The sequence below is a fragment of the Callithrix jacchus genome, chromosome 3 (genome assembly GCF_049354715.1).
Source record: "Callithrix jacchus isolate 240 chromosome 3, calJac240_pri, whole genome shotgun sequence".
Taxonomy (NCBI): domain Eukaryota; kingdom Metazoa; phylum Chordata; class Mammalia; order Primates; family Cebidae; genus Callithrix; species Callithrix jacchus.
This window is the reverse complement of record NC_133504.1, coordinates 154,480,372-154,503,115: the sequence shown is the minus strand read 5'-3', so window position 1 is coordinate 154,503,115 and position 22,744 is coordinate 154,480,372. Positions and strand designations below refer to the sequence as shown.

General features: G+C 38.9%; 1 protein-coding gene across 2 annotated transcripts in view; it reads right to left on the bottom strand.

The window, feature by feature from the left end:
• Positions 1–22,744, bottom strand: part of RFC1 (replication factor C subunit 1) — a 91,875-nt gene that overhangs the window by 9,440 nt on the left and 59,691 nt on the right. For both annotated transcript variants that reach the window (XM_035293880.3, XM_078367378.1), the window contains exons 7-21: positions 22,592–22,669; positions 20,648–20,735; positions 19,748–20,034; positions 16,624–16,731; positions 13,779–13,958; positions 12,480–12,584; positions 9,671–10,067; positions 7,678–7,790; positions 5,954–6,068; positions 4,275–4,363; positions 3,955–4,092; positions 3,715–3,810; positions 3,493–3,591; positions 1,204–1,358; positions 962–1,079 (exon numbers count right to left, since the gene is read on the bottom strand). In XM_035293880.3, the coding sequence (XP_035149771.2) occupies positions 962–1,079; positions 1,204–1,358; positions 3,493–3,591; positions 3,715–3,810; positions 3,955–4,092; positions 4,275–4,363; positions 5,954–6,068; positions 7,678–7,790; positions 9,671–10,067; positions 12,480–12,584; positions 13,779–13,958; positions 16,624–16,731; positions 19,748–20,034; positions 20,648–20,735; positions 22,592–22,669 (2,166 nt within the window). The remainder of the gene's footprint in view (positions 1–961; positions 1,080–1,203; positions 1,359–3,492; positions 3,592–3,714; positions 3,811–3,954; positions 4,093–4,274; positions 4,364–5,953; positions 6,069–7,677; positions 7,791–9,670; positions 10,068–12,479; positions 12,585–13,778; positions 13,959–16,623; positions 16,732–19,747; positions 20,035–20,647; positions 20,736–22,591; positions 22,670–22,744) is intronic.

The following is a 22,744-nucleotide window of genomic DNA, read 5'->3' as shown; positions in this document are numbered from 1 at the left end:
TGGCGTACACCTATAGTCCCAGCTACTTGTAGGGCTGAAGCAGGAGGATCACTTGAGCCCAGGAGGTCAAGGCTGCAGTGAGCCACAATCACATCATTGCACTCTAGCCTGGGTAACAAAGTGAGATCTTGTCTTAAAAAAAAAAAATTCTATCTCCAGAATGAAATTTTGTTTCTTATTTTCAAGCAATGTGTGGGTAGAATCAAGAGAAGCATTAGGCCTTCTGGAAGTGTCTTATTTTATTACTCAGGGCAATACTTCTGTATAACTATATAAAAGAACAAATTAATTACAAATGTCTACCAAATTCTATTTTGAGTTAAAAATCTCAAACTAAATACAGTACCCAATATAAAACTGCCTGTTTAGCAAGGAAGAAGAAAATCCTAATTAATGCATCAGAGACATGACTGCTGGCCTGCCCTAGCTGCACTGCTTCTAGGAGCCGCTACTAAGTGACCACCTAGGACAGCCAAAAATATCCAAAAAGAAAAAAACAAGGATTCTTAAAATACAGCAAACGAAACTTTTGATTCAAATATTAGTAGCAAAATCTAACATTCCTATTTCTATGTGTCCATTTACATTAACAAACTTTTCAAATACAGAAAAATAAGCCCAGATTAAGAAACAGACAACAGTTATCACAGAGTATTATAATCTCTAACAGATTGTATTTTTGCCACAAGAGTCACACCATTTATCTGGTATTTAAAATAACTACAGGATTAGTCAGGCATGGTGGCAGGCATCTGTAGTCCCAGCTACTCTAGAGGCTAAGGCAAGAGAATCTCTTGAACCCAGGAGGCAGAGGCTGCAGTGAGTCGAGATTACGCCACTGCACTCCAGCCTGGGCGACAGAGAGAGACTTGATCTCAAAAATAAGTACAGGAGCTAAAATCTACTGAGTTCTCTTTTCAGGAAAGCAGAGCCTGCACGTTAGGGAGAACCGTCCGCTCACCTGCGTAGGCAGAAGACTCCAGTTTTGCTTACTCCGAATCTGGCTGTCCACTAAGTCACCATCGCATATGCTGTCTGCTGCTCGGCTTAAAAGCATCAAGTGCTTTTTCATGTCACCCCTGCAAGAAAGAACCTGTCTGGATTATCCCACTCTTCACACCCAAGTCCCTCCTTCGCAAGTATTTAGCCTTCACAGTGCTAGAAGGATACTAAGCATGCCTCTCACCAGCTCTGGACACTCACCCTGCAGCGACAGGCTTCACATGTATGTAGTTTTCCTGGACAAAGAGGGGTGCTATTGAATAATCATGAAAAAAGAGATCTGATTTGTCCACAAGTGACATGTGAGCAGTCTCCTCTCCAGCTGCAAACACTTTCCGGGCAACATCAAAGGGGCCCTGAAAAAAGAGAGGGACACACCTAATAAAATGGCCAAAATTCAAAACACTAACATCATCAAATGCTAACGAGGGTATGGAACAAGAAGAACTCCATTCATTGCTGGTGGGAATGCAAAACTGTACCGTTTGGTAGTTTCTTACAACATTAAACATATTCTTAACATATGGTCCAGCAACCATGTTTCTTGGTATTCACCCAAATGAATTAAGAACTATGTTCACACAAAAACCTGCACACGGATGTTGATAAGCAGCTTTATTTATAATTACCAAAAGTTGGGGGCAACCAAGATGTCCTTTCAGTAGGTAAATGAACAATTAAACTGTGGTACATTCAGACAATGTAATATTATTCAACAATAAAAAGAAGTGAGCTATCAAGTCATGAAAAGACATGGGAAGGGGGGTGGGCACAGTAGGTCACCTGGTAATCCCAGCACTCTGGGAGGCCAAAGTGGGCGGATCACTTGAGGTCAAGAGCTCCAGACCAGCCTGCCCAACATAGTAAAACCCCATCTGTACTAAAAATAAAAAATTGGCCAGATGTGGTGGCTGGTGCCTGTAATCCCAGCTACTCGGGAGGTTGAGGTAAGAGAATCACATGAACCCGGGAGGCAGAGGCTACAGTGAGCCAAGATCACACCACTGTACTGCAGCCTGGGTGACAGAGACTCAGACTCAAAAAAAAAAAAAAAAGACATGGAAGAACCTTATATGCTATTACTAAGTGAAAGAAGCCAATTGAAAAAGTCCACATGCTACGTGATTCCAACTATACCACATTCTGGAAAAGGCAAAATTATGGACACAGAAGGATCAGTGGTTGCCAGGAGTTGTAGAGAGGAAAGGAGGAAAGGAAGAATGAATAGGTAGAGCACAGAGGATTTTCAGGACAGTGAAACATGTATATAATGGTGAATACATGTCATTATATTTGTCAAAACCATACAATGTAAAACACCAAGAGGGAATGCTAATGTATACGATGAACTCTGGGTGATAATGAGGTATCCATGTAGTTTCATCGATTATAACAAATATACCACTTTGGTGGGGGATGTTGGTGGTGGGAGAGGCTATGCGTGTGAGGGGGACAGGAAGTATGTGAGAACTCTCTGTACCTTCCACTCAATTTTGTGTGAGCCTAAATTGCTCTAAAAAAATAAAGCGTAGGCCAGGCACAGTGTCTTATGCCTGTAATCCCAGCACTTTGGGACGCCTAGGCAGGTGGATCACAAGGTCAGGAGTTAAGACCATGGTGAAACCCCGTCTGTACTAAAAATACAAAAATTAGCTGGGTATGGTGGCACGTTCCTATAATCCCAGCTACTGGGGAAGCTGAAGCAGGATAACTGCTTGAACCAGGACCCAGGAGGCAGATGTTGCAGTGAGCTGAAATTGTGCCACTACACTCCAACCTGGGCTACAGAAGGAGACTCTGTTAGAAAGGAGGTGGGGAAGGGAGGGGATAGGGAAAGGAAGGAAGGAGGGAGGGAGGGAGGGAGGGGGGTATAGGCCAGAAGTGGTGGCTCACACCTGTAATCCAGCACTTTGGGGGCCACAGCAGGAGAATTGCTTGAGGCCAGGAATTCGAGACCAGTCAGGAAAACATAGTGAGACCTTGTCTCTACCAAAAATTTTTAAAATTTAAATAAATAAGAAAGTGTATTAACTTTTTTAGAATTTGCTTAATCATTGCTCTAATGACAAATTTTGATTAGCAACTAGGTAAAATACAACATAGAGGTAACTGATACAGACCTCTAGTTTCAGAGAGGCTATTAAACTAAACCATTTGACATGGATTATTCTGAACAGTGCAAAACCATTCCAAGCATTTGAAAGCCAAACATAAGGAACTCTGGAAAAGCCCAATTTATAACTATTGAAGCATGAGTATAATTTAAAATGTATCCCTTTCTCAAAATTGATAATAAACATTGACAATCTTCCAGAAAAAATTCATTTGAATTAGAAACACTTTTAGCAACTGTCTGTACTTCTTACTATAAATATCCCTGGATTCCATAGGCATATCAAGAAACTATATTAACTATTTCTATCCAGCTACCTAGAGAACAAGAAGTGTTTTGGCTTGGGAAAGTAACTAAGACATGGAAATTTATTTTACCATTTTGATATCCTTTTTGGCCCTGTGAGAATCAGCCTTGGCCTGGTCATAGGTTAATGCTTTACTTCGTGCACACCACATACTCAGATTATGTAAAACCTAGAAGAATCACAAGTAAGACAATGTCAAGATAGGAAAATCCCATTGTTCCCCATCTCTACAAGGTTGAAAGAATTAATTAAAAATAATCAGCAACTGTTACATAATATGTATTTAATTTACCTGTCTGATATCTTGATTGGCTCCCAAAATTATTTCATTCATAGCTGGAGGGGGAATCTTTAAACCTTCTTTAAATGCAATAGACATCATAGCACCCTGAGATCGACAAGGGAGGAATTTTCAGTGATTTTTTTTTAACTCATATAATCAGATATTTTTAAAATATTTATCAGGTACTTTTAAAAATTGACCCTTAAATAAATAGACTAATGTGAAGGAAAAAAATTTCAATCATCATACCTTAATCTGTTCAACCCGAGGTCTTTGAAAACGAAGATCAAAACAATAATGAACCAGAGAACGAATTTTGGGATGATTTCTATCATTGCACATACAAATAATGGGAATTTTAGTATGCTTTATCAGGCCAATTAATTCCTGAAAGGCAAGTTTGCAACACAAAAATAATTATTTAAAAAATGACAAGTACCACACATCGTATTTTAGGTTCTAAAAATCTCCTCAGCAACATGCCTTAACTGCTATAAATAGGAGAATGACAATGTTTTAATAATCTATATATCAATAATGAAACTGCAAAAATACACCACTTGGATTACCTGAATTCCTCCCCTATCCTCATTGCCTGCCATGCCATCTACTTCATCCATGATGACAGCATGCTTCGTGCTTACTGAAGAGGCTCCATCTGACCCAGGTTGAGGAGCAACGGGATGAGACAAAAACAAAATAACAATTGTTCAAAAACTGCTTTTCTGTAGAAAGTTAGATAAAACATATTAAACTTCAAACACTACAAGAATATGCAGTGTTGGACTAGAGTGTTGTTAAAGAAAAAACAAAATATGCAGTGAAGAGAAACTCTCCCTGCCACCCCTTCCACTGCAGACCCCAATTCCCTTCCCAGAGGCAAACAATAGTCTCTTATATGTCCCTAAAGAGATACACATAAGTGCATAAAAATATGCAACTGAGTTTTGTCATTTTTTTTTTTTTTTTGGAGATAGAGTTTTGCTCTTGTTGCCCAAGCTGGAGTGCAATGACACGATCTCAGCCCATTGCAACCTCTGCCTCCCAGGTTCAAGCGATTCTCTTGCCTCAGCCTCCAGAGTAGCTGAGATTACAGGTGCACACCACCACACCCAGCTAATTTTTGTATTTTTAGTGGAGACGAGTTTTCACCATGCTGGCCAGGCTAGTCTCGAACTCCTGACCTAAGGTAATCCGCCCACCTCAGCCTCCCAAAGTGCTGGGATTACAGGCATGAGCCACCATGCCCGGCCAGTTTTGTCATTTTTATGTATTTTGGTAATTCATACTTTATCTGTAGATATAGGACACATCATTTTTTTAAGGCAATTTAATATTCCATTCTACACTTGTATCACACTTTACTTAATCACTCTCTATTAATGAAATATATAGGATGCTTCCAGGCTTTTTTCTATCATACTAACTAGCTATCCTTATCTATATGGCATATATATATGCCACTATGCACATATAAAAGTATAATAAATGCTAAATTCCAGCAATTAGAATTTCTGGGCTAGAGGGTATATGTAATTTGAGAAATATTGCCAGACTACTCTCCAGAGTTGTACCAATTTACCCTCCCACTCGCCATGTCTAAGAGTGACATTTCCTGAGCAAATTATTTAGAACAATGTGAAGGCATCAAGAATTCAGGTGACAAAACAACACAGTATCGGCTCTAAATAGACCCTGTGTGGTCCTTCATTTGAGTATCTTATTTTCCATGAACTCAGTTACAACCTGAAACACAGTGGGCACTTGCACACTGTCTTCTCTTCTACTACTTTTGCCTGCAATAATCTCTTCCACCTCCAAATGGTTTTCTCTCATTCTTCAAGCTCTTTCCAAACAATTACCACCCCTTTAATTCAACGCCCCAAACATAATTACTACTTCGTCTGCTGGCCTTAATTCCTTACTCATCACACTGTATTACATACGGTTTGTTTATTTTCTTTCTCTGTTTACAGGATTCACCTGTGAATCCTCTAAAATCATATAAACAGCACATAAATATGTGCATGTGCACATTTTTATCATATTCTCAAAAACCTCTAAGACCTATGAAAGGGTACGATACTACCCCATAAGAGTGACATCTGAGGACTTTATTATTCTCTTGTTAGCCCCAGAATTTAATAGGGTGCTTGGCACACAACCTGTGTTCAATACTGGTTACTGAACATTGAAATGAACATATTTTTCTTACATAACAACAGCAGCTGTTCAAAAAGCCACATACTTGAATAAAAGCCTTTGATGCTGGTATTGTTCAGTGACTCAGCAACAATCGCCTTCAAACTGTTCTTACTTCGGGTGTCACTTGCATTCAGTTCCACGTAGCTGTATCCCAACTCCTAATCAAAATATTGGACACCACTGACGGCACATTACAAATTAACTACACCAACCCCACCAAGACAGGCCAGTTAAGAAAGAATGGGGCTATAAAAATCACATAAAATACTATAGGTAAAAATATAAAGTATGATATTAACAGACAATGAGATTAACTATAGTATGTCTTACAATATCAGAAATTTTTAGAATATCATATACATACATAAAACATACACATATAAACACAAATAAGTTTGGTCCTTAAACTTCAGCTGGAATCGCTAATCTGGAACAGTATATTTGAACAAACAATTTTACTAAATTTACTTCTTAAAGTCCTCAAAAAAGAATTAAATATAATCATCCCAAGAATTCAATATCAGACACAGAGTTAATCTATTATAAGATACAGGCCAGGTGTAGTGGCTCACACCAGTAATCCCAGCACTTTTGGGAAGCTGAAGCGGGTAGATCACTTGAGGTCAGAAGTTCGAGACCAGCCTGGCCAACATGGTGAAACCCCAACTCGACTAAAAATACAAAAACTTAGCTGGGCATGGTGGCACATGCCTGTAGTCTCAGCTACTCGGGAGGTTGAGGCACAAGAAGAGGCAGAGGTTGCAGTGAACCAAGATCATGCCACTGTACTTCAGCCTGGGTGGCAGAGTGAAACTGTGTCTCAACACAAAACAAAAGTTAAAAATGAAGATACCAAAAACGAATCCTCTCTAGGATAATTTATAAAGTTAAATCATTCTTTGTCAAGCTATCCCAATAAACAATTTTTCTCTGAAATCAGGAAAATTTAAATTCTTCTGATTCATTTCCCAAAACTGATCAGCTTATGTCTTAACTCAATTCCTAAAAAATATAATGATAATAATAAAGGGAGAAAAAGAGTTGTGTTTGCAACTGTAGGGACTAGGAAAAAAAATATTGTTTTGTGCTTTTTTGTAGTTTATAAATACAGTGAAAACAGATAAAATTTGTATTTAAATTTTATGCACAGATGCATACAACAAAGACCAAAAGAAACCACAAGCTTATGCAGCAGAGGACTGAGAAATCCAACAATCAATTTCTAATCTCTTATTTCATCATGCTGATACCAACACATTAACTCTGATCTGCTCTACTGCCTACATAAGTCAAGTTGTCCCACCGTCTACAGGGAGTCAGCCACAATAGTGACAACAGGAATGAAGGCAGGATCACACAGTGCTGAAGAGCAGAACCCTGAGTCAGGCTACCTGGGTGCAAACTGGGCCTCCACCCTCCTCCCTAAGCCTATTTCATTTGATGTGTGGATGATGACAGTGCAGATCATTATTGAATACATCGAATTATTACAAGGGCATTAAGATATGTCCATCTTTCAGAGTCTAGAATACATGTTTTTGTTATCCATAATACACCCACATGCTTAGCACACTGCCTCGCTCATAGGTATTACCTATTATTATAATTACCAATATTTTAAAAGGATAAAAATGACAAAGATCACCAGAACCAACATAGTTTATATATAGACACCACACACACGCACACACGTGGGCACACATTTTTATCTGCTAGCCATGACCACTCAAGGTTATCAGTCCAACCACACTGCGACAAAGCACCCACCTGACACACCAGGGAAGCTGTGGTGGTTTTGCCAACACCTGGAGGGCCTGACAGCAACACTGCTTTAAAACTAGAGCCATCATCTTTGCCGGCAAATTTGCCAAACTTTGGTGCTAGGAAAAAAGAAGTTCCAGAATGTTAACCTGTATTGCCTAACAGAAATTCAGGCATGTCAGGAATAGTTGTGCCTAAACTTCACATAGAGAGTGGTCCTCCAGTTTAGTTTTACATTTGCAGAATATTTTCTACAAAGCATAAACAAGTTTCCAGAGCCTTCAACGACATTCTAATTCCTACCACACCCACACCCAAAATAAAAAACTAAAACTAACTGATTTTAAAGCTCTTGATTTGAAATAATAATTGTATGAGTTTCCTTTCCTATGAACGCACAGGCCAAGGAGTAGGTTGCCTGGGCTCGATCCCGACTCCATCCATCCTCATGTCACCTCCCGCCAGCCATGGGTATTTTATAAGTGATTAGCCCGTCTCTGCCTGCCTCCTTCCTTGTGAGATGAGTAGAACAGTAAAGTTGCTGGTAAGGATACTGTGAGGATGGAATGGCTGAGCACAGAGCCAGGCATGCTTCACTAAATGTACGCATAGCAGCTACATGGTCACAAGAAGAAAAAAATGACTTGAAGATGCTGTGTCTGCAACTATCTTGTGACAATCAACACCAGAGCCCTCTCCCTCCCCTCACCACAAGAGTGCCTGGCACATACGTCACATTCAATTCATACTCAATAACTGACAGAGACAATGGTTAAAGCATGGAGACAGGCACTAGAGTTTACCTGAAGCTTTAAAAGTCTTCTTGGCCAGGTGCAGTGGCTCACATCTGTAATCTCAGAACTTGGGGAGGCTGAGGTGGGCAGATCACAAGGTCAGGGGTTCAAGACCAGCCTGGCCAGCATGGTGAAACCCCCGTCTCTACTAAAAATATAAAAAATTAGCCAGGTGTGGTGGTGCACACCTGTAATCCCAGCTACTTGGGAGGCTGAGGCAGGAAAATCACTTTAACACAGGAGGTGGAGGTTTCAGTGAGCCAAGATTGTGCCACTGCCTCCAGCCTGGGTGACAGAGTGAGATTCTGTCTCCAAAAAAAAAATGTATTATCCAGGCACATGAAATGACTGTACCCTCTTTTAAGGCAGATTTTATGAGGTTTCAGAATGAAAAAAAAATAATTTAACTTTAGTCCTGTATCATTACAATATATTATCTGTTATAAATAAACAAGCCTCATTGGCAATGATGATCGGCACTCTAGTCATCACTGGTCTATGTTGAAAACACTACTACTACATTTGTGATCTGAAACCTCAGTTCTGAAAATACTTTGGACATTAAATAAATATTGTGGCTTTTCACTCTCCATGACGAATACGTCATAAACAAGGAGAGAAACTACAGAAGCACAGGACTCTCAGGCCTTCTGGAGCAAATCGTGCTTGCCACTGGGAGTTTAGGCTGACTGCCCTGCATACATGCCTCGGTTATGTACTCACGCCTTTCCTCCTAGAGCCCTTGCCACTCAAGAGTCTTCCTCTCACATGGCTTCAGACCTGGGGATACGTACTCTTTCCCACCCAACACCCACCCCTCCCTTTGCCTAGCTACCTCCTACTTGGGTTCCAAGTCTGAGCTTAGCCATCCCTTCCTCCAGGATGGGAGCACACACACCCTGGCCCTGACCACACATCTTCATCCTCGTGGCACCCTGGACTTACCCCTATAGCAATACTTGGCACAATATATTTTAATGGCTGGTTCAGATATGCCTCCCCAACTGCCTGTGAGCTCCTGAGAGGGGCTGTTTTGTTCACAACACCACCAGCAGGGTCTAGTACTGCACCTGGGTTCAGATCAAGCTCTTAATAAATGCTTGCTGACAGATGAATGAACCATTAGATTTTCTCATATATGTGGCCACTGAGCAATCACATGTTGATATACCTACATACAAATATGAATGAGGTTGTAAAATCACCATGTTTTTTATCTTCAGAAGAACTCTTGTGCCAGTTTTGGAGCCAGCGTAGGAGTTTGTTGGCACAGCTCTGATCACCTTGCTGTCCAATTATGGTCTTGAGCGAGGTTGGCTTATATTTATCCACCCAGAGTAAATTTTCCATTTTGTTTTCACTGCTGTCATCAGCCAAATTCCTAGTCTTGCTGTCACCACTTGTCTCCTCGGCCACCTGCTCCTTGAAATCCAGGCCTCTCCAAAACACATCTGTTTCCTTTTTTATTGTCTTTGCCGAACTGTCCCTTTTGGAAGTCAGCTTGCTCTTTTTAGATTCTGATTCCTTTTTAGATGGACTAATTTTCCTTTTTCCTTGTGCATTTTTTTGGGGTGTTCTCTCCAGTTTGGACTCTTTCTTCATCTTAAAAAGTAGAAAAGTGAGAAAAAAAGAAATCTGATGAAGCATACAGATTTCCATCCTGCTAAATGTACTACAGAGAGCAATCAGAGATATCCAAGTGGACTACTCAGCTTGGGCTGTTCTTTTCACAGTAGACTTTCCTGTCTGTGGAAATCACCACCTCCTAAACTACAAAAATTAGCAAACACACCAGAAAGTACCCAAATGCAATTTCTAAAAGTGAGAACATGTTGGTTTCTTAAAAGCAGTAAATACTCCAATTTTAGTTTGAGAAAAGGCACAGTGTTAAGAGACTTTGTTTCAACATTTTCTAATTAAAAGTTAATGCCTCTACAAAACTTGTAGACAAATGTTCATAACCATATTATAGCTAAAAGATGGCAACAATCCAAATGTCCATCAACTAAAAAAGATAAACAAAATAGGGTGTATCTACACAATGAAACATTATTTATCCATAACAAGGCGTGAAGTACTGACACATGCCACAACCCAAGTCGACCCTGAAACCACTATACTAAGTGGAAGAAGCCAGACACAAAAGGCCACATATTCAAATGTCTCTATTTACACATGAAATGTCCAGAATAGAAAAATCAGAGACAAAGCAGAGAGAGCAGTGATTGCCGGGGCGGGGGGGTGGATATAATGAGTGAATGCTGATGGGTATAGGGTTTCTTTTGGGGGTGATGAAAATGTTCTGGAATTACATAGTGCTGATGGTTGTATACACTTGTTAGTATACTAAAAAACACTGATTTATATGCTTTATAAGGGTGGATTTTACAGTGTGTAATATCTCAATGTTTAAAAAAAAAAGTACCTCTTTAGCAGTGGATGCTAAAATTAGTGTATGAATGTTTAAGGACAAATAGGATATTAACATAGTCTTAAAGTATCTACCTCTCCTGCGAAGATAGTTATCAATGACAAAGGAAAAAATAGTCACTTTACTAGTGGAGAAATCCAGAATTAGTTTCAGTGGGATGCTGAATCATCTTAACCAAACAATCAAGGTTATCCTCACTAATAAGAAGACATATTGACATCTGGTACCTATGATACGATGCACTGAGAAGGACACTATATCACATCTATGGTGTTCTTAGAAAAAAAATGTGATCATGAGGACACATCACAGATCCAAAACAAGACACTCTACAAAACTGACCACTACTCATTAAAGTGTCAAGGTTGTAAGAAGAAAAGGAAAGGCTAAAAAAATGTCATCAACTGGAAAAGACTAAGAAGACACAACTAGTGGGACCCTGGAACAGAAGCAGGGCCAGGAAAATGCAAGGTCCAAATAACATGTAGAGCTTAGTTAACAATATGGTATCAATGTTCATTTCCTGATTTTTTTTTTTTTTAGTTTCGCTCTTGTTACTGGAGTGCAATGGCGCGATCTCGGCTCACTGCAACCTCCGCCTCCTGGGTTCAGGCAATTCTCCTGCCTCAGCCTCCTGAGTAGCTGGGATTACAGGCACGTACCACCAAGCCCAGCTAATTTTTTGTATTTTTAGTAGAGATGGGGTTTCACCATGTTGACCAGGATGGTCTCGATCTCTTGACCTCGTGATCCACCCGCCTCGGCCTCCCAAAGTGCTGGGATTACAGGCGTGAGCCACCGCACCCGGCCCTTTTTTTTTTTTAAGACGAGGTTTCACAAAATTGGTCAGGCTGGTCTTGAACTCCTGACCTTAGGTGATCTGCCCGCCTTGGCCTCCAAAGTGCTTGGATTACAGGTGTGAGCCACCACTCCCGGCCTTTTATTATTATTATTTTTTTAAGGAACTCTTAAACAATAACCTTTGCATAAAGTCAACATGAGAATATAGCTGGGCACAGTGACTCATGCCTATAATCCTAGCACTTTGGGAGGCAGGGGCAGGTGGATCATTTGAGGTCAGGAGTTCAAGACCAGCTGGCCAACATGGTGAAACTCCATCTCTACTAAAAATATAAAAATTAGCCGGGCATGGTGGAGGGTGTCTGTAGTCCCAGCTACTCAGGAGGCTGAGGCAGAAGAATCACTTGAACCCAGGACGCAGAGGGGGCAGCGAGCCAAGATCACACCATCGCACTCCAGCCTGGGTAACATGACATAACTAGACTCTATCTCAAAAAATTAAATAATAATAATATGGAAAATAAGGAAAGTTTAATAAGTAGATATATGAAATATACTGTCCTCCCTTTCTTTACTCATATTCCCTGACAAAGATAAGGAAAAACAACAAAGTAGACATGTTGAAGCAGAGATGCTCAAAAGGAACTAAGGTGGTTCATTTGCGGTAGACAGGGAAGTTAATCTTTCGGCCAACAAGCCTGTATCCACCCACAACATATGTCTATGAAATTAAAAAGTTACTATACACCAACTTAAATAAATCATGTTCGTTTTATACGAACCTCAGCTTCAACTGCTATTTCGTACTTGGATTTCTTGCCTGGCATAGTTCGAATCAGATTCAACAGGCCATCTTCATCAATAATTTTTGTCCCCAAGGCTGCGGCCTGTTAATTAAAAATGCAAATATCAAAACTGCATCCTACCATTCCTTTCTGTAAAAACAAAACAACAGAAAAAAATTCTAGGGCCTATTAGTAGGTGAAGAAAACCACAGGTAAATTAGATAACACTGGAATTAAGAAAGAAAAATAAAAAATAGCACATTTATTGAAAAAATAACATTGAAAAGAAAAAACAGGCACAATCCCTCAGAGTAGCAGGTTGGCACAGGAATTACTACTTTCATAGACTGCTTTACCTTTCCTCCCCTGGGAAGGGGCAATGCCGCTAGGGCCTAAGACCAGCTCTTCATACCTTCTCCCACATGTAATACATATAACAGACATTTCCCTCACCTTTTTCCCTGCTGATGGAACTCCAATGTGTCCTCCAAGTGATTAATTATGACTGGTCTAAGGCAACCAGAAACGTCTTGGTTCTTCCCAACCTCCCATATAGCTCTGAGTGGCCAGGTGACAGCTCTGGCCAATGAGACGTGAAATTCTGTAAGAGGTATTTCTGGGAAAACTCTTGTCAGGCCAGTCACAGCTCTTATGTATGACAGCTTGCTGCTGTTCCCCTTTCCTGCCTTGAATGAGAACTTAAATGGCTAGAGCTGCTAGAGCTGCAGCTACCTTGCAACCACAAGGCAACATTCATGAGGACAAAAGCTAACACAATAAAGATGACAGAGATAAAGGAACCACATCATTGAGCTGCTGAACTATCCCAGCAATACCTCCAGCATTCTTGTAAGGAAAGTAAGCAGCTGTTTGCTTAAGCCACAGTTAATCAGGTATTCTGTTACTTAGAGCTTAAACAGAATCCTACCTGATAGGCAGCTGATTCTTTCCCTAAGAGCACTAATTTTAAAAAAACCTAAGATGGTGTATACAGTGGCATTTCTTCGGACTGGAAGAAAAAGAAAACTGCATTTGTTTCTATCTTCAAAAATAAAAAAAGATTTAAACTAAATACACTAAGAAAAAATCAAGTAAACAAGAACTGTGCCTTCCAATGGAAAACCAAAATCCTGGCATCGAAGCCAGTAACACTTCTGTGGAGAAGAAATAATGTGGGCAAGAAATTACTTTTCTATTTCTTTCCTTCATTTAACTCTGAGTAAAGGGCAAATCACATCAAGAGCATGCCAAGGCAAGCAGGAGGTGTCATGGTGTTGAGAACACAGCAGTACCCACCTTGTCACTCTTGGACTGTCCACTATCACGACCCATGACAAGGTAGTTTGTTTTCTTGCTGACATTTCCTGTTACTTTCCCCCCATAACGTTCAATTAGAGACTTGGCCTCATCTCTTTCAATAGACTCCAGCACGCCTGTGATTACAAACGTAAGGCCTTCCAAGCAATTTTCAGCTCCCTAAAAACCAAATGTTCAAGCAGAGAGGAAATTACACAGTAGCTTTCCAAAGAAACATTTGGCATCAAAACTGCAGGAAGTTGATTTTTTTTTCACTTGACATCATAAATAACCTTGGCATGGAAAGTTTGCTGGAAATTTACAGCAAATAAGTACCACCTGAAATCTGATCCTAAGAAATTTTGATATGGCTAACATTTTATAAACCTACAAAACAAGCAGTGAAAAACATACATCCAATACTGTTAGCAAAGCTATTAAAATTACCCATTCATACTATTTTCCATTATGCCCTCTTCATATCTAAAGTACTAGTTAACTTGCATAACTGTAAATAAACAACGAAATGCAATCCATCTGTAGAAACTCTTGCTATTCAGGAAACTGCTTATTCTTGAGAACTTTCCCAACAAGAATTTAATAGAAGCAGGTAAACGTCTATCATTTTGATGTTTCTGTTAATGTTTCCAAACAATGTACTTTAAAGTCACAATCACTTCTTATCATTTTCATATATTTCTGATGCTTTTCATTACATTAGTGATCAGAAATGAGGTATAATTCCCCAATCCCTGCCCACAAGAGCTAAGTAAGATCTTAACTGTAAGTTGAAGGGAGTTTTCCCCGAACTCATGGATTGTACAAGAATGAAGCCCTGTTGGGTTAGATGGTCTGCTGACGGACTGTTGTGTGGCATATCTAAAGGCTATCGAATGCAACTTGTAATGCTTAATAAAAATCTATACTGTTTTAGGGGAAAAAACGGAAGAAAAAACGCAACTATTGCTATTATTAAAAAGGGAAAGTTTTGATTCTAAAAAGCTAAGCAAGTGCGAGCTCCTGCCCTCCTCTTGCTCATTACTCTGGTAGTAAATCTAACAACCGGCAAGTAACTTAAAGGCAAGATCATATTATCTCTGGATTGGAACGGTAACTCTCACAATGTATAATATAATATAAGAGATACTTGCCAAAGACAGCTGGATGGAAAAAGACATTAAATCTTAATTGGAACTGTGTATAGCTATAGATTTTTACAATGGCTCAATAAAATTATACCACCAAACAAAATAAATAAAAATTATACATGACATTCCAAGTTACTTATTACTCTTTTAATAGAGAATTGAGATTAACAAACTTAAATCAGGCTTGAAAAGAAGCAGCCAACCAAAATTCAAAGAAGGCACCCATGTAAATTCAATCCTGCACCATTCAGGTGAAGAATCTTTCTTAGACAAAAAGAAATAGCAATGAATGTGCTTGGAAAGAAAAGGTCTGACTAACAACATCTCAGGTCCTTTGAAGTGCTTATGGTTCATGGATGGAAATGACCTACTGTAACACTACAGGAACTAAACTACTTCTGAACAAACTCAAAACAACCTTGGAAAAGTTGCACATGCAAGCAAGCCCCTTATCCCATATCCCAAATACCTATTATCTCCCAAATTATCACCCACGATGGCGCTAATTATCTTTTTTACTTATCTTAGCACTTCTAGCCTCCCTTCCAAACTCTTCTATTCTAGAACTCGTCTAAGCTCTTACTCCAGGAGCAGCCAACTACCCAATATCCTCAACCTCTTCTCCAACATTCCCTCCACAGCCTTTCTTCACTGAAACCTGGCTGTCCCCTCAGGGCACCACTTTGCCTGAAGTCCTCTCAGGCAGAACTTGGTCTCTCATACCCATGTACAGGAGGCAAGACTGGCATCTTCCTGCAGCCTCTCGTAAAACCCATTAGCCCCTTAAGGCTGACTGTCCCGCTCCCCACCCCAGTCCCAACTATACCATCCTCTCCCTCTCTTTATTAAGGGAACTATTAATCTCCATATGTAGTTATGTATACCAAGCAAACTGAAAATTAAATTTATACATACATTGTATACATATATATCCCCTCCCCTCCAGCCTTCTCAGAAATCTCATACTACAATTGATTCTTCTTCTTTTGTAGGTAAACTTTAATCTCTCCCTTTCTAGTAGGACCTATCCCATTAGCAAAAAGCATGCTTCTCTTATGGTATCTCCTACCATAAACAAAACATCTCCCCCTAAATCCCACTTTCCATTCTAGCTAGAAGCCATCTCCCCTTGGTCACTATGCTCCAACTACATCATTTTTCTTTCAGTTCCTCAAACATACCATGCAAGAACCTTCTCCCTTCAGGAACATCACACATTCTGGCCCCTCTGCCCAGACCACCACACCATCACAACCCCTTCATACCTGCCAAATCCCTTCAAGTCTCCATGTAAATGCCACATTCCACATCCCCCACCCAGAACCAAGTTCCTCTGTTATATTATCTAAGGGCATCTTAGATTTTTCCCTCATAGCACATATCCCAATTATAATTAAATTATTTCTTTACTATCTCTTTCTTCAGCCTGTAAGTGTCATGCAAGCAAAAAGCACTGGTCTTGTCAATGGCATATTCTCAAAGCCCAGCCTTTCTAGGGCTGTTATTTAAAGGGAAACTTTTCTAAGAATCAAGCAGTGATTCATAAAGTGAATAAATATCCCTAATTCATGAGAATGGTAACTGAAGCTTTTCTGTTGCTAATTTTCAATTATTAATCTTCTGCTGCTATAAGCATAGTGAATACGTACATGGACCCACAGGGCAGAGGACCCACATTGCTCTCTCAGTAGTCTTACCTTTGGTATTTCTTTGGAGCCCAGAGCTTTGGGACCTTCTCGATTTAAGTAGCTTCGATAAGCCTGGTAATTAGTGCGTTTCTTTTCAGAATCTTCAGGACTTACAGACTTTGGGAAGAGGGAAAGGAAAACGAACAAAGTCATACAAAATTCATGCAAAGTTAAAAATACATATCTAGAAATAAACATTATTTTATTATGTCACTTGTACGTCTGGTCATGAAATTAACAGTTTTAGCTACACAAGTACTTCCTAACTTAAAGAGAACTGACTTATGAACATCTCTGCAACAGCCCTCCTCAAAACTTTCCACTCTCTAAAGCCACACACCTCAGGGCAGATTAGGGGAATAAGTCAAGTTGCCAGCTCCACGTAAAGAAATGGTAAGTGATTTTGAAATTCATCTGAATTTTAAATTTTACTCCATGATATATCCATATATCCATGTTTAACAGAAAAATACACTTTCCACCAAGTAAACCTGATCACCTGAGATGATATCCTGTGTTAATCCTATGACTTGCATGCCCCTAAACCACCAGCCTGCATCCTTAGGGATATAAGCATTCCAGTCAGAGAAACTAAGGCTTCATATAAACAGTCAGCTCAAAGAAGGGACAAGCTTTACTCCAAAAAGAAGACATGTTCTCTATGCTGTTTAATCTCTCCCATTCTATTTCTCTCAAGGGATTTACCATGCGTATATCTCAGAAAATCCTGGGGAAATTTATCAAACTATGCATCCCGAGATCCACCTCCAAATTTCTCTTTCAGAGATACGGGTATGATTAGAATGTTTTTATGTGGGGAGAAAAATATCCTAGATAGTTCTCATTTAAGAACCACTACAAGATGTTTGTTAACTTTCCACTTCCTATTTTATATTATTTTTAACTTGTAAGCAATCCCAAATCCTTTCGAGAGTAGACAAAATAATACTTCTATATAAAGAAATGGCTTAACCAATAAAATAGGCTGGTTTGGCTAAGAGGTCGATAAGCCATAAATCTAACCCTACTTTCCAACAATGGTTCTCAAATGTTGGTGTGCATTCATATCATATGAGGAGCTTATTAAAATGAGCTGCCCATACCACATGCCCTAGGAAACTCCATATTTTTAACACATTTCACGAGAGTCCAGTGCATACCAACATGGAAAAATGATTAATTTATGACACTAATTCTATGAAAAGAATTCCGAATGATAAACAGCTTATAACTTTGAAGGACACCCAATTTATGAAGTCAGAATTATTTGACCAACACCAACTAAATTTATTAAATAGACCTTATTTGCTGTTTCCAACCAAAACTGCTTAAGTTCTGAGTTATTTCTATTCTAACTTTAAAAACTACAGTGAAGAGTATCATTCAAAGATTTTTTTCTTTCTTCATAAAAATAGACTGCCTCTGTAAATGGAACATGTTTTAGTGTGCCTGAAGAAAATCATTCACCTACCAGATAAGCATTTAGTGAAGAAAAATCTGAGACCAAAAAGTTAATTGTTCCTTTAAGCGTATTTATAAGCACTGGCCACAACAGCAGCATTCTGAAATCATCACCATTTTACTGTTCTGCACTAAAAAATAATGGTGATGCCCAGTTAAAATAGACAATATTCTACTTTTAATCCTCCGTGCCTAAGAGGCATGAATGAATAGTGGTTTCTCCTTATGAATCTAAAGTAGTTGCGAATTGGAGATTCAGAGACCATTCGTTTTTCAAATATATTTCGTAGCAAAACTTTTCAAAGATATTCATTATCTCATTATTTTTTCCTTTAAAAATAATTTCAGTAACTCAACACTATACACAAGAATAAAAAAGAATAAATTCAGGACTAATTGAAATAACAATCATTTTAATAATAATATCTAAGATGGTACTTATTAGGTCCCAGGCACTGCTCTAAGTGCTTTTACATACGAAGTCATTAGGTATTATTATTATTGTTATTCCTATTTTACAAACAGCACCGAAACACAAACAGGGGAGGTGACCAAACCTGCTCAGGGGCCCAGCTGTAATCTGAAACTCGCTCCAGAGCCTGTGTGGAGCCTCTATGCTATACTGTTTCAGAGGACAACTTCAAGGCTGGCCCTGCCACTTACCAGGTGGGTGATCTTGGAATAGTTAAACTCTTTCAGCCTACTTCCTCATCTTTAAAAGTTGAATAATAAAAATAAACACCTCACAGGGTTGTTGTGAAAATTATATGAGCTACCATATGTAAAGTATTAGCACAGTATCTGACACACAATAACAACAAATATTGGCTTACTTAGCTATATTAATACTCTATATCCTACAACAGCTGCTAAATCAGATGTCTTAAAAATACTATAATGGGCCGGGCGCGGTGGCTCAAGCCTGTAATCCCAGCACTTTGGGAGGCCAAGGAGGGTGGATCACGAGGTCAAAAGATCGAGACCATCCTGGTCAACATGGTGAAACCCCGTCTCTACTAAAAATACAAAAAATTAGCTGGGCATAGTGGCGCATGCCTATAATCCCAGCTACTCAGGAGGCTGAGGCAGGAGAACTGCCTGAACCCAGGAGGCGGAGGTTGCGGTGAGCCGAGATCGCACTATTGCACTCCAGCCTGGGTAACAAGAGCGAAACTCCATCTTAAAAAAAAAAAATACTATAACAATTTATGGTCGTTAGAAATAAAACTTGAAAACAAATCCAGACTAACACACAGCCCCAAAATATATACAGCAGTGCCCCTTTATTCAAGGAGGGTATGTTCCAAGACCCCCCAGTAGGTGCCTGAAACCACAGACAGTACCAAACTCTATATATATTTACATGTACTGTTTTTTCTATCTAATAACCAAGCCAGCAACCAAGTGACTAATGGGGGCAGGGGTGGGGTAGTATATCCAGCATGGATATACTGGACAAAAAGAAGATTCACGTCCTGGGTGAGATGAAGCTGGCTGGCCAGAGATTTCATCATGTTACTCAGAAGAGTGCACAATTTAAACCTTATTAATTGTTTATTCTTGGAATTTTCCATTTAATCTTTTCAGACCATGATTAACCACAGGTAACTAAAACTTCAGAAGCGAAAACCATGGATAAGGGGGACTACTATACTTCCTAGAAAGATCCTACCTCTTTCTTAGCTGGAGAACTTTTGGTTTTCTTAGGAGTTTTTGTCTCTCCTTTCAATTCAATGGCCTTTTCTTTTCTTTTTGAGGCAACTGGTTCTGTTTCTTTGTAAGAGCTCTCTTCTTTTTTTCTCATAATTGCCAGCTTAGAACTGGCCTTGGGAGAAGAAACTTCTCTTATTTTGTCAGCTGATGACTTGGAATGTTGCAGAGATGCTTCTGAACTTTCATATTTAGTTTGCTTCTTAGGACTGTAGCTCTTTCTTTCATCTGAAAAGTGTTCTGTTTTTACTAGGAAGAAAGAAAAGATCATGATTATTGTTATTGGAAAATGATAACCAATATGAACCTTTCTTTCATTTTTCAACTGAGTAATCTTGGCACAGAATATAGTCTGAAGGCCCAAAGTTGTAAAGTGTCAAAACCATTGTTTATAGCAAATCTATAAATAATTTACTTATAGGACTAAGATCAACTATACTAGCAGATGATTTGCTTTCAGGACCACCAAAGTATAAGACCTACAGGCAATAAGCAAGAGAGCTGAAGATGACCTGGCCATCTATGAGTCAACTCTGAGACTACCTCTGACATGCAAAGCTCAAAACATCTAGTTCTTTATCTTTATATATTGAAGTCCACATATTGCACTATTCTTGGAAATTAACAAGAAGCCAGGAGCTATAATACATTTCTCACAATAATCATAGAGCAGATGAGCATTCTGTACCAGCTAGCATCCAAAGAGCTTTCAAAGTATCTAAGTTGAATGTGCTCTAATAGTCCTATGAAATAATGTCTACCTAACAATACATAATTACTGAATAAAATATTTAAACAAGATTATCATGATTTTAATTCTATAAAGACAATGCTCCATCTTACTTTTTTCTGCTAGTATTACCTTTATGAGGATATTTATGTTTTTCTGCTTTACTTAAACTGGCTTGGACAGATGAAAACGTTTCTCCCTCTTCTGTGTCCTTTAGAGCCTAAACAAATTTTAAAAGTGTCAAATGTGACAAATAATAGAAAAACTATTACCATAAGATCTATTGTTAAAATTCATTAAAAGTTTAAGGGTCACCTTCCAAACTAGCAGAACACTGTAATAAACTGTCATTCATTCATCCACAAACTTCCAAGGCAAATGAGGTACCTTTTATTACTTCATGTTACAAATGAGTAAGCAGATGAAAAGGTATAAAAATATATCTATAAAAATTATCCCTCTTCATCCCAACCTATAAATCTCGATGTAGAAGCCTTATTTCTGCTTCCTTTATCTCAACTCTCAAATTTTGTTAGTATGAAGCAGTTAAAAACTAAAATCTAAATTTAAAAGACTAAAATAAAAATAAACTACAGCTCGAAAGGAAAATGAGAGCACTTCCTCAAGAGAAAAAAAATATCCATTCTCTTTAATGCTCCTTCAAAACTCCATTTTATTAAAAGGTCACAAATTAAGGTGTGTGATACAGTATTCCTTAAAGTAATTATAATTTGAGTGTCTTTAGCTGAAGTAACACTTTTCAAATGACAGTCTCTACCACTCCCTACTGCCTTAATATCTGCCTGCTTAGTCTTAGCTCCTGATATATCTGGGTTTACAACTCCCTACTTTAAAGAAAAGTAAAATCTTTTAAGGTAGTCACATATTGATACTGACAATTATATTAACAGAATGTGATTCATCAGAAATAAAGCTAATCTACTAGAGATCAACTGCTAATTAAAAAAAAAAAAAAACTTAATGTTTAAAAAATTTCCCAAAATAAGGCTGGTGGCACACGCCTGTAATCCGAGCTACTTGGGGGGCTGTGGTGAGGGAATCGCTTGAGCCAAGGAAGTCAAGGATGCAGTGAGCTGAGATCACACCACTGCATTCCAGCCTGGGTGACAAAGTGAGACCTCTCAAAAAAAAAAAAATTCCCCAAAATACACTCACTGTTATATGAGATTGTCATAACATAGATCTTAGAGTTAACTAATTAGAAATGACAAAACTGTGCTTCCTGAACACAGTGATTAATATTTTAGTTATTAAACTTGTGTACCAAAGGAATTTTTAGGAGCATTATTTTCTGAACAAGTACTTAAGAACTCCTGTGATAAAGAGAAAGGAAAACAAACTGGGCAAGGCCTGTAATCCCAACACTTTGGGAGGCCAAGGTGGGAGGATCACTTGAGCCCATGAGTTCAAAGATTCAGTGTGCTATGAACATGCCAGTGTAATCCAGCCTGAGCAACAGAGTGAGACTTTGTCTCTCAAAAAAAAAAAAAAAAAAACTAAAAGGCCAGCCATGGTAGCTCACACCTATAATCCTAGCACTTTGGGAGGATGAAACAGGCAGATCACTTGAGCTCCAGAGTTCAAGACCAGCCTGGCCAACAAGACAAAACCTATCTCTACAAAAGTATACAAAGGTAGCTGGGTATGGTGGCACACGCCTGTAGTCTCAGCTACTCAGGAGGCTGAGGCAGGAGGATCACTTGAGCTCAGGAGGCAGAGGTTGCACTGAGCCCAGATCACACCACTGCACTCCAGCCTGGGTGACAGAGCGAGACTCTGTCTCAATTAATTAATTAATTTAATATTTAAAAAATAAGGAAGGAATATAATTCTTTGTTTTGTGATAAAGGTTCTGGTTTGCTTTGACTCTATCACTCTTCTTTTATGAAGAATAAGTTTCACAATGAGCTTCCCCAAAAACATTTTTATAAATCAAAATAATCTGGCTTCTTTCTGAAAAAGTTATTCATGTTTTGGCTAGAGCCTCAAACACACAAGTATGAACACTGATCTGTACTGTACGTTCAGAATGCAAACAGCCCAATACTACGCCACCTTTTTGGTCTTGGGTTCTTCATCCAACATGGCTAATGTTCTGGCAAACTCTTCATCTTCATGCAACTGCCTCTCCAGCTGTAAAATGTGTCAGCAAAGTGAGTTGAGTTGCTTTTTTACTTTTTGTAAATAAAAGTTTTAAATGTCTGATTC